Below are 14,953 nucleotides of genomic sequence, written 5' to 3'. Positions count from 1 at the left end.
GGTTATCTAACGTTAGACTACTTGCATGTTTCAAATGATAAGCCACGTTTGAGGTCGATGAATGATAGGCGAACGTTTGCCTGCAGAGTTTGCATGTCTCCTTCTTGGGGTCATCCTTTACCCTCTCGAAATGATCCCACACTTTGGATTTCCTGCCCGACATAATTAATTACCGCATGAACCAGCCGTGTAAACGGTCTGTCCGTCACTGATTGCGTGACTTCGCCACTTCCTGTGGAGGTTTTTTTTTCTGCGACCAACAGACCTATCAAAACTTGGTCGACCAAGACTCTTCTCATCGACTAACGTATGGTCGACTATTAGGGGGCAGCCCTACTGACATGACAAGCCTACTCATAATTACACATGCAATATGAAATTATATGGATAGAATAGGCTACGTGGAATTTGTACATTAAAAAAAAGCTCAAATGTGGTTAAATAGTGAAAAACTAAATATCAAATAAAATATACATTTTCACAAACTGTGTATTGCAGAAGTTTGCATACCCCTTTTGTTTTAGACCTATGCATTTTTACACCCCTTTCAGAATGTATGCATATATAAGAGATAACAGATTATATATTTTATGTAGTACTTCCCTTCAAAAGCCACATTACACAAAATGTACTGTAACGTACACAAATCATCCTGTTTAAAGGTTTGCATCCCCATGGTTCTTGTGTTGCCTTCTTGAGCATCAGTGAATGTTTGCACCTTTTTTAATAGTTGTGTATGTGTCCATCAATTGTCCAAAGTGTCAAAAGCTGGATGTCTATATCATTTAGCCACCACTGGGAAGAACTCAAATGTGCAGAAGATGCTGGGAAACCAAAGAATGTACAGTATTTTTCTTAAGAAAAGTGGGCAGCTTCACAGCTCAGGGACTCATGAACAAATATTACACAAACAGTCATTAATCATCGAGAAAGCAACACACCATATTAAAGGGTTTTCTCTCATGCCAGGAGCTCTAAAGCTCGCGTGCAACGTCTCATGAACACGCACAGGATATCAACGGTCAGTGAAGAGTTTCACTTAATAATACATCAGATTTCAGTTTGTTTCTCACCAAACCTTATCGTATGCTTTCATAACAATCATGAGTCGCATACAATAATTTATTAGACTTCTGAATTATACTTTTGTGTTCTTTTGAAGCTTGAAGCGGTCAATTTCTCCCTTTGTGTTCAGAAAAAGAAAGAAAATCATATGGGGTTATAACAACACAGGGGTGAATAAACAATGACTGAATTTACATTTTTGGGTCAACAAATCTTTTAAGAACCAAGGGAATGTAAACTTTTGATCAGGATCATTTGTTTAAATTCAGTTACTATTTTTGTCTTGTGGAATATATGTGAGGTAGTACTAAATACATTTTTATGATGCCTCATATTTTTTAATCTGATAACACACGGATGCATCAGGGTTTTAAGTGCACAAGCAGTGCGTAGAACTGCCCCACATTTTCTGCGAATCATGTCCGTGTTAACACAGCTAACACAGCTTTCACTTTCTTTAGTCAATGTTTGAGTGGAGGGAAAAAAGCAACACATAATTGAAATGTCAACAGAACACATTTACATTTATGCATTTGGCAAACACTTTTATCCAAAGCGACTTACAGTGCACTTATTACAGGGACAATCCCCCTGGAGTTAAGTGCCTTGCTCAAGGACACAATGGTGGTGGCTGTGGGGATCAAACCAGCAACCTTCTGATTACCAGTGATGTGCTTTAGTCCACTACACCACCACCACTCCTGAAGAAACACACAAGAAGAAATGTGTTGAAGGATACACCTAAAGCATATACTATCATTCTGAAACCCATCTGAAGTCTGTTCAGCAGGAAACTAATCATTAAATATAGAGGTGTTTTTGTTACATTTATATTGAGAGACTGTTTTTCTTAGTCGTGAAGTTTAAAATACTGATGTTGAGTTTACGATTACAATTTGAATTCAGATTCATGAACGGATTCATTCGGACTCAGACTCGATTGTTTAAAGACTCAGTCTCGACTAAGCGGGACTCGAACCCAACACTACCATGTCACCGTTAGAGAGCGTGACAGAGAAGTGTTGACTCGAGGGATCTCAGAAACTGATTGGCTGACTGCACGCAGAGCTGATAAACTCGCTGGAGTGACAACATTGAGTTTGTGTCTGGTGAAACTCAGTTCTTATCTCGTGTTAAATTTAGCCGCTGACTCAGTTTGGACAGCTGTGAGATGGAACGACGCACGCAAACGTCCACACATTCTCACACACCACAAGTCAAAAGTTTGGAAACACTTGACTGAATTGATTTTAAAAACCTTGTGAATCTAAAGGAATAACTCACCCTTATGCCGTCTCAAACTCATATATCTGTGTCTTCTGCAGAACACATATGAGGATCTTTTGATGGACATATGAGGTGTTTTTGTCTGTACAATGTAAGTCAGTGGGTCCAAAATATTTAAAGGAATATTCCGGGTTCAATACAAGTTAATCTCAATCGACAACATTTGTGTCATAATGTTGATTACCACAAATATTAATTTCGACTCGTCCCTCGTTTTCTTAAAAAAGCACAAATGTGTGAGACACTTACAATGGAAATCAATGGGGTCAATTTTTGGAGGTTTAAAGGCAGAAATGTGACGCTTATAATTGTATAAAAGCACTTACATTAATTCTTCTGTTAAAACACGTGTATTATTTGAGCTGTAAATTTGTTTAAATTGTAAATTTAGAGTCATTTTAGGGTTTGTTGACAGCACATCGTCATGGCAACGGAGTTGTAAAATTGGCTAAGTGATTTTATGACAGTAAAATCATGTTAACGCACATATTGTTTATGTCTTGTGTCTATACTTTTGAAACAGTGAGTATTTTAAGGCAGGGCTCAATGCTAAGGATCTTTTCTACTGGCCCTGTCGGATATCACATCTATAATTTACAAGATATGATTTATGATATAAATTCAGAAATACATCATATTAACCTCAGCCATCCTGCCATTTACACACGTGTTTCAGGTTGTTTTTATTTGTATAGCGCTTTTCACAACACATCGTTTCAAAGCAGCTTTACAGAAGATCATGCATTAACAGAAAATGAAACTAATATTTATACCGATCAGCCACAACATTAAAAGCAGCTGCCTAATATTGTGTAGGTCCCCCTCATGCCGCCAAAACAGCCCCCCCCCCATCCTGCACAAGTATTTGTTGTTCATGTTAACCAAATAATAATATCCTTAGTTACATTTATTTTTAGAATCGATATTTTTTTTTGTGTGAGGATCGCTATTTTTGATACAACACCTGTATCGGAAGTATCGATACTTTTACGATTGATCCGCCCATCCCTACTGCTAAGGTACTGAAAGAGCGAGGACAGTTTTAGGAGAGCTCGCTCGGTGTAAGTGCACTCACACGTCCTGTTTATTATGTGCTCACACGTGTTTGCGAGCTAAATATAATTGCGCTCGCACGTCTCTGAGTACGTGGTTAGAAGACTTTGTTTGCTCCGTGTAATTTTTGTGCTCTCATTTGTTTGCTTGCACTAACGTTATTAAAGCAGCACTGGCCTGATCGGGCAAGTGGTAGTTCTAGCAACTGGCCCGAATCTCTCTCACACTGGCCCCAGTCCTTATTGTTGAGCCCTGTAAGGCTTACGGATTGACCCCATTGACTTCCATTGTAAGTGTCTCACTGGAACACACATTTGTGCTTTTTTAAAGAAAAGGAGGGATGAGTCAAAATTATGATACTTAACTGCTCTCGATTGATCTTAACTTCTACTGAACCCGGAATATTGCTTAAAATTCTATAAAGGCAACATAAAAGAAATTCATAGACTCCAGTGGTTTAATCCATGTCTTCTGAAGTATGTACAGCATTCTGCACATTCGTCATATGCGAGGAAGTGTAATAGAACTTCAAATCATGATCGTGTGTGAGATTTATAGTGAAAAGGAGTTATACTTTGGTCTGTTCTCACCCAAATCCGATCGTATCACTTCAGAAGACATGGATTAAACCACTGGAGACATATGGATTACTTTTATACTGCCTTTATGTGCTTTTTGGAGCTTGAAAGTGTTGGACCCCATTGACTTGCATTGTATGTACACATCATATCCATTATAACAATCTTTGTTTGTGTTCCACGGAGTCAAATGAGTTTGAGACTGTATAAGTGTGAGGATATGATGAGAGAATTATAATTTCTGGGTGAACTGTTCCTTTAAGGTAGACATGTTTGTGTTTTTCTTAGTTTAAATATCCTTGAGCTGCACTTAAAATGAGAGTCAGTGGGGTTTTCGAGGCACCGTGTGAAGCTCATGAGAGCCTTACGGTGGTTTTTGCTGCTTTTCTGCATTTTTAATTGGTCTTTGAGGGCACAGCGAGACACATCGCGGGCTTATGCAATGTGATGCAATGTGCATTCAACAGCGAATGAATCTGTAAACTACAGTGATGAAGAGATTTTTGTGAACAGCCACATATATCTGACTTCTTAGTAAAAAGCTGGAATATAATGTTTGAATTTCTCCGATCAGGTTTAGAGTTTTTATCACTACACTACTTCTACACTAGCAGTAGAAACTTTGGACACACTTGATGCAATTTATGTTTCTCATGATCTTAAAATCCTTATGCTTAAATTCGTTTTTTTAGACAAAAGTAAATCGTGCTGGTGAATTTCATTGCAAAACTACAGTATTTATTTTAAATGGATGAATTGTACCAGATAGCGAAGGAACGAGCGTCCAGCATGCATGTAAACTTCTTCAATAAAGCGAAATGCAATCTCATTCATTTTCTCCATAGGCAAATTCATTTTTAACGATAACTTATAAACCTTTAAAGACAGATGTACCGTAATCTCTAAGGTTTTTAATCGATGCTATATGGTTCTGTTGAAGTCAGCAGTCCACGTTATTTCAACTCCATGATTATTATAGCACATATATTATTTCAACTTTAAATAAAGAATAGGTGTATCTAGACTTTTGATTGGCATTTGTGTGTTTTAATCTGTTGTACAGCTTTGAAACTGCATGTAAGTGTTGTAGATTGAGTTTTTGGTGTGTGTTATTTGTAACGTGTGTGACGGGTTTTAGAGGAGTGAGTTACGGGGATGGTTACGCTTCTTTCTTTATGACCGTCTGTGTAAGTAACAGATGTGTTATCAGTGCAGACTGTTGGACTGGGATTCGTCTCTCAAGAGAGCTGAGACAGCCAAAATACTGTGTGTCTGTGTGTGTGTCTGAGTGTGTGTGAGTATGTGTATGTCTGTGAGTGTGTGTGTGTCTGTCTGTCTGTCTGTGTGTCTGTCTGTCTGTGTGTGTGTGTGAGTGTGAGTATGAGTGTGTGTGAGTATGTGTATGTCTGTGAGTGTGTGTGTCTGTCTGTCTGTCTGTTTGTCTGTCTGTCTGTGTGTGTGTGTATCTGTGTGTGTGAGTATGAGTGTGTGAGTATGTGTATGTCTTTGTGTGTCTGTCTGTCTGTGTGTGTCTGTCTGTCTGTGTGTCTGTCTGTCTGCCTGTCTGTCTGTCTGCCTGTCTGTGTGTCTGTCTGTCTGTGTGTGTGTGTGAGTGTGAGTATGAGTGTGTGTGAGTATGTGTATGTCTGTGAGTGTGTGTGTCTGTCTGTCTGTCTGTTTGTCTGTCTGTGTGTGTGTGTATCTGTGTGTGTGAGTGTGAGTATGTGTATGTCTTTGTGTGTCTGTCTGTCTGTGTGTCTGTATGTGTGTCTGTGTGTCTGTCTGTCTGTGTGTCTGTGTGAGTGTGTCTGTGTGTCTGTGTGAGTGTGTGTGTGTCTGTGTGAGTGTGTGTGTGTCTGTGTGTGTGTATGTGTCTGTGTGTGTGTGTGTGTGTCTGTGTGAGTGTGTGTGTCTGTTTGTCTGTGTGTGTGTCTGTGTGTGTGTGTCTGTGTGTGAGTGTCTGTCAGTCTGTCTGTGTCTGTCTGTGTCTGAGTGTGAGTGGGCAGGTTTAAGTGGTTTAGGAGGATTTTTTTCAGGTTATAAACTGGTAATTACAAGGGTATTATGCTATAAATGTGGTTTATGAGGATATTTCTAGTGTCCCCATAATTTAAATCACTTAAATATACTAAATTATGTTTTATTGAAAATGTAAAAATGCAGAAAGTTTTTTGTGAGGGTTAGGGGATAGAATCTGAGTGAGTGAGTGAGTGAGTGAGTGAGTGAGTGAGTGAGTGAGTGAGTGAGTGAGTGAGTGAGTGAGTGAGTGAGTGAGTGAGTGAGTGAGTGAGTGAGTGAGTGTGTGTGTGTCTGTGTGTGTGTGTCTGTGTGTCTGTGTCTGTGTCCACCCTGCTTCTGTAATCCTATTTAGTGAAATTATCTTATCTTCTCTCCCTCAATGACAGTGATAGTATTATCCACTTAATCTTCACAAATCCAGTTCTCCTCAGTGGCAGAAGATCTTCTCTTGAGCATGAGAGAAGCTTATCTATCATATCTGATTGCTTTATTACATGTCATGTGACATCATAAGACATAAACTGAAGTGTGACAGTTTTATGTTCTCAGAGTCGCTTCCAGGGTCCAAAATGAACTTTGTAAAATGGACAGTTCAAGTCGTGGATGTTGATTGTTCAATAGTGTTAAAAATACACAATTGTGATCTTTAGGGAATTAAATAGTTGAATTCTACTTGTGTTATATCATGATTTATACTCTGACCGGTGTGGTGTTGATGTATTTGAAGGTGACTGCTCTCATTAGAGGTGTATCAGGAACAGACGGCGTTTGTTGTGGAAATATTGCTGTTCCGGTGTCTGGATTTCACTCTGTTTTCCCACTGATTACATCACTGTGTACTCACACTAGATACATGCCAACTTCTCACAAATATCACATCAATGTCATGATAGCATATGATATAAATGATGTTATTGTGATGTATTCTTGGGTGAACCTTACGAAAACATGTCGGGTCATATTTCACCCCAAAAATAAATAGATAAATACTTTTAAAGAGACAGTTCACCCTAAAATGAAAATTCTCTTATCATTTACTCACCCTCATGTCATCCAATGTATGACTTTCTTCTGCTGAACACAAATGAAGATCTTTAGAAGAATATTTCAGTGAATGGTGACCAGAACTTTGAAGCTCAAAATATCATAAAGGCAGCATTAAAGTAATCCATATGACTCAAGTGGTTTAATCCATGTCTTCAGAAGTGATATGATAGGTGTGAGTGAAAAACAGATCAATATTTAAGTTATTTTTTACTATAAATTCTCCTCCTTTCCCAGTAAGTTGTGATATGCACAAAGAAAGTGAATTGCCAAAATCAAAAGAAGAATGTGAAAGTGAAAGTGGAGATTTATAGTAAAAAAGGACTTATTGATCTGTTATGTATTGATCTGTTTCTCACTCACACCCATCATATCTCTTCAGAAGACATGGATTTAAGCACTTTTATGCTGACTTTATGTGCTTTTTTTGAGCTTCAAAGTTCTGGTCACCATTCACTTGCATGGACCTACAAAGCTGAAATATTCTTCTAAAAATCTTCATTTGTGTTCTGCAGAAGAAAGAAAGTCAAACACATCTGGGATGGCATGAGGGTGTGTAAATGATGAGAGATTTTCATTTTTGGGTGATCTATACCTTTAAATATATATTATTTACTTAAAATCTATCATTTTATTGAAGAATATTATATTAATATTATGTTATTATTATGTATAATATTACATAATAAAAATATTCTAATTATAATAATAGTATAAAATATTATTTGTTAAAAATAATATTTATATAATATTATACATATTAAATGATATATATATATATACTGTATACTGTATATAAATAAATACTCATATTATTAAATATAAAGATTAGAAATATATATCATTTAAATTAATTCTGATTATTTCATTTTCTTAATGCATAATTTTCTTTATGCTTTACACAGTGTTTACAGTAAATACATTTATAAAATTACAATTATTTAAATCATCAGAAATTACAGGCAGTACAACTAATTTCACCATGATGTATAAATACTTTACAAAATACATGTTTTTTTGTGTGTGTGTTTTTTTGACATTGCAGTAATAAGAATTTGGGGGTCACAGCATCTGAAGTCTTAATGATCCAAAAATAAGTCTTTTCTATAAGCAAAACATACATTTTGCATATACCTTTGATTTTACGGTGAAAAAAAGTATGACCTGGACATGTTTTTGAAAGGTTTTGTTGGATTCACCATTTTATGTTGTAATATCTGTCATCATTTTCATTTTGTTTTGTTTTGCAGCATCTGAGAAACCAAAGGAACTGGCAGCCGTTGTGGTGGCGCGTGGCGTTGGCGTTCTACACATTCTTGTTCGAGAGGCACGCGGTCGGTCGTGAGAATCGCAGGTGAAACCTCTTCTCGGAAATAAACTGCCATCTGTGTCCCGGTCCACAACACAGACGGGGCGTTTAACGGCACTGTCTGATTCTAACACGGGTTTTGAGGGAAAAATCAGACAGAAAACACAACGTCTCCGCAGGACGGTGACCGTCTTTTTTTACCGCAGCTTCTTTTTCCCAATGAAGATGCCATGTTGTTGTTGAGATTCTAGCAGGAATATTTTCATAAGGTGTTTTGTACAGTATACAGTTCTTGTTTAATTTTGTTTGCACCTCAATATGTGTATATTTTAAATGACCTCCACGAGTCCTGGGAACGCCTTACTGTCCCACGCCACCTCTCAAAGACTGTTTGAAGTGAGAAAGAGGACGGTGGGTGGGGCTTTTCATTCAGAAATCTTCCGGGACGTCAATCAAATTGACAACTTGCAAATTTCCAAAGAGGCCGTTTGTCAGATCAAAGCTTTTTGCACTGCAGTACATCCAGATATTTTTTTTTTTTTTTCATATTTTGATTTTCACCTTTTTTTTATTACTTCATTGTTGAATTTGTACGGTTCTTCCAGTTGTTTTTAAAAATAATTTCTGAAGCTCTAATGATGTTGATGGAGTGGAGACACTCTGGACGTCCTTCAGAAGAGTTTCCGTGTTCGTCAAGCAGCTGAAGAGGGTCTGATGAAGTCAAAGATTAATCAATATACTGCTGTTATTACAGAGGGTTTGATATGTTATCTTTCCATTTCATTTCACACAAGTTCTTGCTATCCAGCTGTCACCAATCAAACGCACAAGTGTTCAAATATTACTGGATTGTGTCAATTGCACTGCTCTGGTGTTTGGTCCAGTATTGTCTAATTCAGCATTGTGGTGCCTGACAAATACCATTGTATTTCAGATACACTATATTGCCAAAAGTATTCGCTCATCTGCCTTTAGACACATATGAACTTAAGTGACATCCCATTCTTAATCCATAGGGTTTAATATGACGTCGGCCCACCCTTTGCAGCTATAACAGCTTCAACTCTTCTGTGAAGGCTTTCCACAAGGTTTAGGAGTGTGTTTATGGGAATTTTTGACCATTCTTCCAGAAGCGCATTTGTGAGGTCAGACACTGATGTTGGACGAGAAGGCCTGGCTCACAGTCTTCGCTCTAATTCATCCCAAAGGTGCTCTATCGGGTTGAGGTCAGGACTCTGTGCAGGCCAGTCAAGTTCTTTCACACCAAACTCGCTCATCCATGTCTTTATGGACCTTGCTTTGTGCACTGGTGCGCAGTCATGTTGGAACGGGAAGGGGCCATCCCCAAACTGTTCCCACAAAGTTGGGAGCATGGAATTGTCCAAAATCTCTTGGTATGCTGAAGCATTCAGAGTTCCTTTCACTGGAACTAAGGGGCCAAGACCAGCTCCTGAAAAACAACCCCACACCATAATCCCCCCTCCACCAAACTTCACAGTTGGCACAATGCAGTCAGACAAGTACCATTCTCCTGGCAACTGCCAAACCCAGACTCGTCCATCAGATTGCCAGATGGAGAAGCGTGATTCGTCACTCCAGAGAACGCGTCTCCACTGCTCTAGAGTCCAGTGGCGGCTTGCTTTACACCACTGCATCCGACGCTTTGCATTGCACTTGGTGATGTATGGCTTGGATGCAGCTGCTCGGCCATGGAAACCCATTCCATGAAGCTCTCTACGCACTGTTCTTGAGCTAATCTGAAGGCCACATGAACTTTGGAGGTCTGTAGCGATTGACTCTGCAGAAAGTTGGCGACCTCTGCGCACTATGCGCCTCAGCATCCGCTGACCCCGCTCTGTCATTTTACGTGGCCTACCACTTCGTGGCTGAGTTGCTGTCATTCCCAATCGCTTCCACTTTGTTATAATACCACTGACAGTTGACTGTGGAATATTTAGTAGCGAGGAAATTTCACGACTGGACTCGTTGCACAGGTGGCATCCTATCACAGTACCACGCTGGAATTCACTGAGCTCCTGAGAGCGGCCCATTCTTTCACAAATGTTTGTAGAAGCAGTCTGCATGCCTAGGTGCTTCATTTATACACCTGTGGCCATGGAAGTGATTGGAACACCTGAATTCAATTATTTGGATGGGTGAGCGAATACTTTTGGCAATATAGTGTATTTTCATTAGGTTATGAAGACATTTATGCTTTAAAATTATTGGAATGTCATCGCATAAGATCACAAAATATCAAAGCTATAGTGTTATACTTGTGCCACAATTCTGTGTGAGCAAAAAGATATTTCGAGTGCGCAAGATGATATGCAAGGGGTGAAAAAACGAGCGAGCGAGCAGGCAAATGTTCTGGGCGCATATGAGGAGAGAGAGCGAGATCTTGCATACTGAACTCTGTGCAGATGTTGACATCAGCACATATTTAAAATTTTATCAGGGCGCAAATTAGAATATCATCTCGCACACGCAGCGTTGTGGCACAGATATACCACCATACAAAGCAAGTGTCATTTATTTGAAAGAAAGATAGCAAAAGCTCTCTTTCTCAAGCAAAACATGTCAAGTTTTTAGGTTAGAAATAAAACGATACATTTAAACTGTTTGCTCAAAAATATTAAGCTTCACTCTAACCATATTTGAAGTGTTGGCAAGTTTAAGAAAACATTTAGACTTTACATCTTTAGTCATTCAGGTAATAAAATTCCCTAAATCTTTAACTGCTCATATATACAAACCTGACGTTTTAAAGTGCTTTTTAGCATCCATAAAACGTCTCTGCCCACGAGAACACTAGAATCCCCTACACTGCGTTTACACTAACATATCAACTGTTATAGTCATCAACCCTTTTCATATGTGCTTTTATATATGTATCATCTAAACCTGTGGTTCTGTTACCTGTTGAAGATAATCTTGAGATCACTGGTTATAATGGCCTTTGAGCAATACTGTGCACATCTGTGAAGGGACTGCAGAATTTCTCCTCTCAGGATTCTTGGCGCTTTTTAATTTTCTTGTTTAGTTTGTACTTTTATACCTGTCAGGTGATCTGTAAAGTTTTGGTGGTTTACTCTTTTGGAATATGACCACTACTTTTTGTACAAGACAAGTGGAAGAAGTTCTTCTGAAATTTTGTAAACAAGACTAGTTATTAAGTTTGAAGACACTGATGCATTCTCAATGCTGTTTTTCTCTAGTTTGACTTTTTATTTTTATCTTGAAGGAGCGATGCATATTTTGTGAGACTTTGGTTCACCGTTTGTTCATTTAAATCTGATTATTTTTTTGAGAGATGTGGTCACGATGAAGAATTGAAGGAAAGCACACCTTTTAATCAAAACACTTCTTTTTAGATATTACTACCGATAAAAGTCCTCGTCATTTTTCAAACCTGTGTCAAATGTCATTGGGTTAATCTCACAAAACTCACATTGGGTGGATCTATAAAAATGGCCTCATTTCAGTCCAACATCAAAAGAGAAAAAAATTACATTATATTTTGCACAACAACATTTTGTTGCAGTGTGCCAATATTTTCATGACAATTAAACCCCTTCCCCCCAAAATACTTATTATGCAAAAAAATAACATTTAATAATAATATATAAATAGTGCAGTGCATTTGAAAAGTACCAGTGTAATTTTACATCATGTTAGAATTTGTTGTACTGCTTTTAATTTATGATGATTTTAATTTTTTTTAAATCTTTGTGAATCTTTCATTACTGTATTACACATTACTGATTATTATTATTACAGTAATAATGATTTAGGGTGTTTAATTGTCATGAAAATAATGTCACAATGCAAAAAACAATGACCTTAAAATAGGTTTCATTTTCTTTATGCCGAATATAATTGTAAATTTTTTCTCATTTTGGGGTGAAATATGACCGATATGTCATGAGATTCAATGCATTATTTGCATGACGTGTGTTTTGCCTCAGATCACAAATAAATTTATTTGGTTTGGACGTTACCGATAATTGGGTCCATCTCATGAAAACTCACATTGGGTAAATCTTAAACTAATTTTTCATCCAAAATAAGAAAAATAAATAAATACAATTTGAGCTCATTTTTAGGACCATTAAGGTTGTTTGCATTGTGACATTATTTTAATGATAATCGATCACATTTCTTCCTGTAAATGGTTTTATTTTTATTATAATTTTTCTTTCCTCCCCAATTTGGAATGCCCAATGCGCTCTAAGTCCTCGTGGTGGCGTAGTGACTCCAGCGAATCTCAGTTGCTGCCGCGTCTGAGACCGTCAATCCGCGCATTTTATCACGTGGCTTGTTGAGCGCGTTACCGCGGAGACGTAGCATGTGTGGAGGCTTCACGCCATTCTCCGCGGCATCCACGCACAACTCACCACGCGCCCCATTGAGAGTGAGAACCACATTATAGTGACCACGAGGAGGTTACCCCATGTGACTCTACCCTCCCTAGCAACCGGGCCAATTTGGTTGCTTAGGAGACCTGACTGGAGTCACTCAGCACGCCCTGGATTCGAACTCGCGACTCCAGGTGTGATGGTCAGCGTCAATACTCGCTGAGATACCCAGACCCCCCCCAAAACAAATGGTTTTATTTAAACTTTAAAGTACATTTGTACAAATACAATAGTACATTTGCATCATTGTTTGTTGTACTGCCTTTATGATGAGTTGTACTCCAGAAAGAATAATTTTCATAACCGTAATGAGTGAGATTTTTTTGCATTGCAGTATTCAGATTATGGGGTGGGGCGGGGGGGTATGTTGTCATGAAAATAATTTCACAATGCAAAAAAACAACAACTGAAAGATCCTAAAAAATATGTTTATTTTCTTTATGCAAAATACAATTCTTTTGATTATGGATTGAAATATGACCCAAATATGTCTTCATGAGATTTACCCATTATTAGCCTTATTTATGTGTCTCGCCTTCGATCGCACTTAAATTGAATGGCTTTTGGAAATATAGCCTGAAACGTCATTGGTACAGTCGTACGGTACAAAACATCCCATGCAGTTCTCGTCCGCTCGTCAGACTCCATTGAGGCAGAGGCCGCTGCAAAGAGCACGTTGTAGCATGTTGAATATTGCGAGAGGTGAACGTTTGTTTCCTGCAGATAGTGAACGCTGAGCCAGTGTCCGTGCGGATCTCTGCTTCATAGAGCTCATAAACACACATGTGCACTCCTCAAAGTTTTTATTTATTTTTTCTTATTTATTTCCTTTCTTTTGTATATCAGCCCATTGCTACTGTATAAATGTATTGTGCAATTCTTTTCTTTATATTCTTTGATACCAATGTTGTATTGTGTTTTGGGTGTCTATATCTCATGTTTGTTTGTTGTGTTACTGAAGGAGGTTTTAACAGCATCTGGTTTCATGTCAGTGATTATAATCTTGAAATCTGTTTGCTGTTGTTTTGTTTGTTTTGGTTTCTCCCAAATCAACAAAGTGCATCAGATGAATTGAGTTATAAGCACAGACACCCTGTCAGCCCTGATATTATTGGGAGAATGTCACAAGAACATGTCCAGGTCAAAGACCACCTCTAAAACATCTAAAGAAATTGAATTTTGCATAAAACATATTAAGCCTTTTTTTTTGTTTTTGTTTTTTTTTTTGCTACCATGTAACAAATGCTACCATGTAACACTTTACTGTTGAAAAAAATGTATCATTATTTTTGTGCAATACAGTAATGTGAATTCATGGTTAAAAAGTCATGAAAATATTGTCACAATGAAAAGATCTTAATAGACCTACAAATGGGCTTCATTTCCTTTAAGCAAAATCTAATTTCTTATTTCTTTAAATCTACTGAAAACCAATGCATTAAAATGAAAATGCAGTTCCAATAACACAACAATTGTTAACTGGAGGTTTTTTAGACACATGACTGTGGTTGCCCATTATTGTCCATATTGTGGAGTGCTTTATCTCTCTTGTTCTCTTTTACATGCACTGGAATGTTCTTTGTGTTTGATTTAATCTCAAGGGTTTCTTTAACCCCAGTGTTAAAGTTTCTTTCTAATATGTCGCTCTTCTGAAGTTCTTGAAATATCAGGAATACATGTTGTCTTTGAATTTCCCTTGTGTTTTTTTGGCATTGGACAATGTTTTTGATTTAAAGGGTTTCAAGCTCACCGCAGCGCCCAGTATTAGTCAGATTTGTGTTCTGCAGTGACGTCCATTTGTGATGAACCAACAGTGTCTTTAAATGTCATTTTGTCTGTCACTGTTCTTTGCTTGGAGAAGTTGATATTGGCTGTTATAGTTGGGACTCGTTGGTTTTCTAAAATGGTTTTTCTTACTGAAATGTGTGGCTTTTTGAAGGTAGATGTTTTTAACCCATTACATTTTATGAACATTTGATTGAAAGATCAAGGGCTATTTTAATCTACAGATGAACTTGAAACATTCCTTGTTGGTCTTCAGTGTTTTTGAAACGTGCAGAATCTGCACCCGTCAAATCCCTCAGAAAGTATTCATATTTACGCAGAATTGCAAGTTCTACGCTTCCCTGCGATTTCTTTTCTTTTTATGAAATATTTTGAATTTGACTTTGGCTGAATTT

The 14,953-nt window shown here is 37.8% G+C and overlaps 1 protein-coding gene across 2 annotated transcripts in view; it reads left to right on the top strand.

Moving 5' to 3' along the window:
* LOC127410748 (bcl-2-modifying factor-like) overlaps positions 1 to 14,463 on the top strand; it is a 33,819-nt gene extending 19,356 nt beyond the window's left edge. For both annotated transcript variants that reach the window (XM_051645966.1, XM_051645967.1), the window contains exon 4: positions 8,297 to 14,463. In XM_051645966.1, the coding sequence (XP_051501926.1) occupies positions 8,297 to 8,404 (108 nt within the window). In that variant the 3' untranslated portion in view covers positions 8,405 to 14,463. The remainder of the gene's footprint in view (positions 1 to 8,296) is intronic.
* Positions 14,464 to 14,953: the final 490 nt, after the last annotated feature.

Source organism: Myxocyprinus asiaticus, chromosome 20 (assembly GCF_019703515.2).
Source record: "Myxocyprinus asiaticus isolate MX2 ecotype Aquarium Trade chromosome 20, UBuf_Myxa_2, whole genome shotgun sequence".
NCBI classification, from domain to species: Eukaryota; Metazoa; Chordata; class Actinopteri; order Cypriniformes; family Catostomidae; genus Myxocyprinus; species Myxocyprinus asiaticus.
The sequence above is the reverse complement of the archived record's forward strand: the minus strand, read 5'-3'. Positions and strand labels throughout refer to the sequence as shown.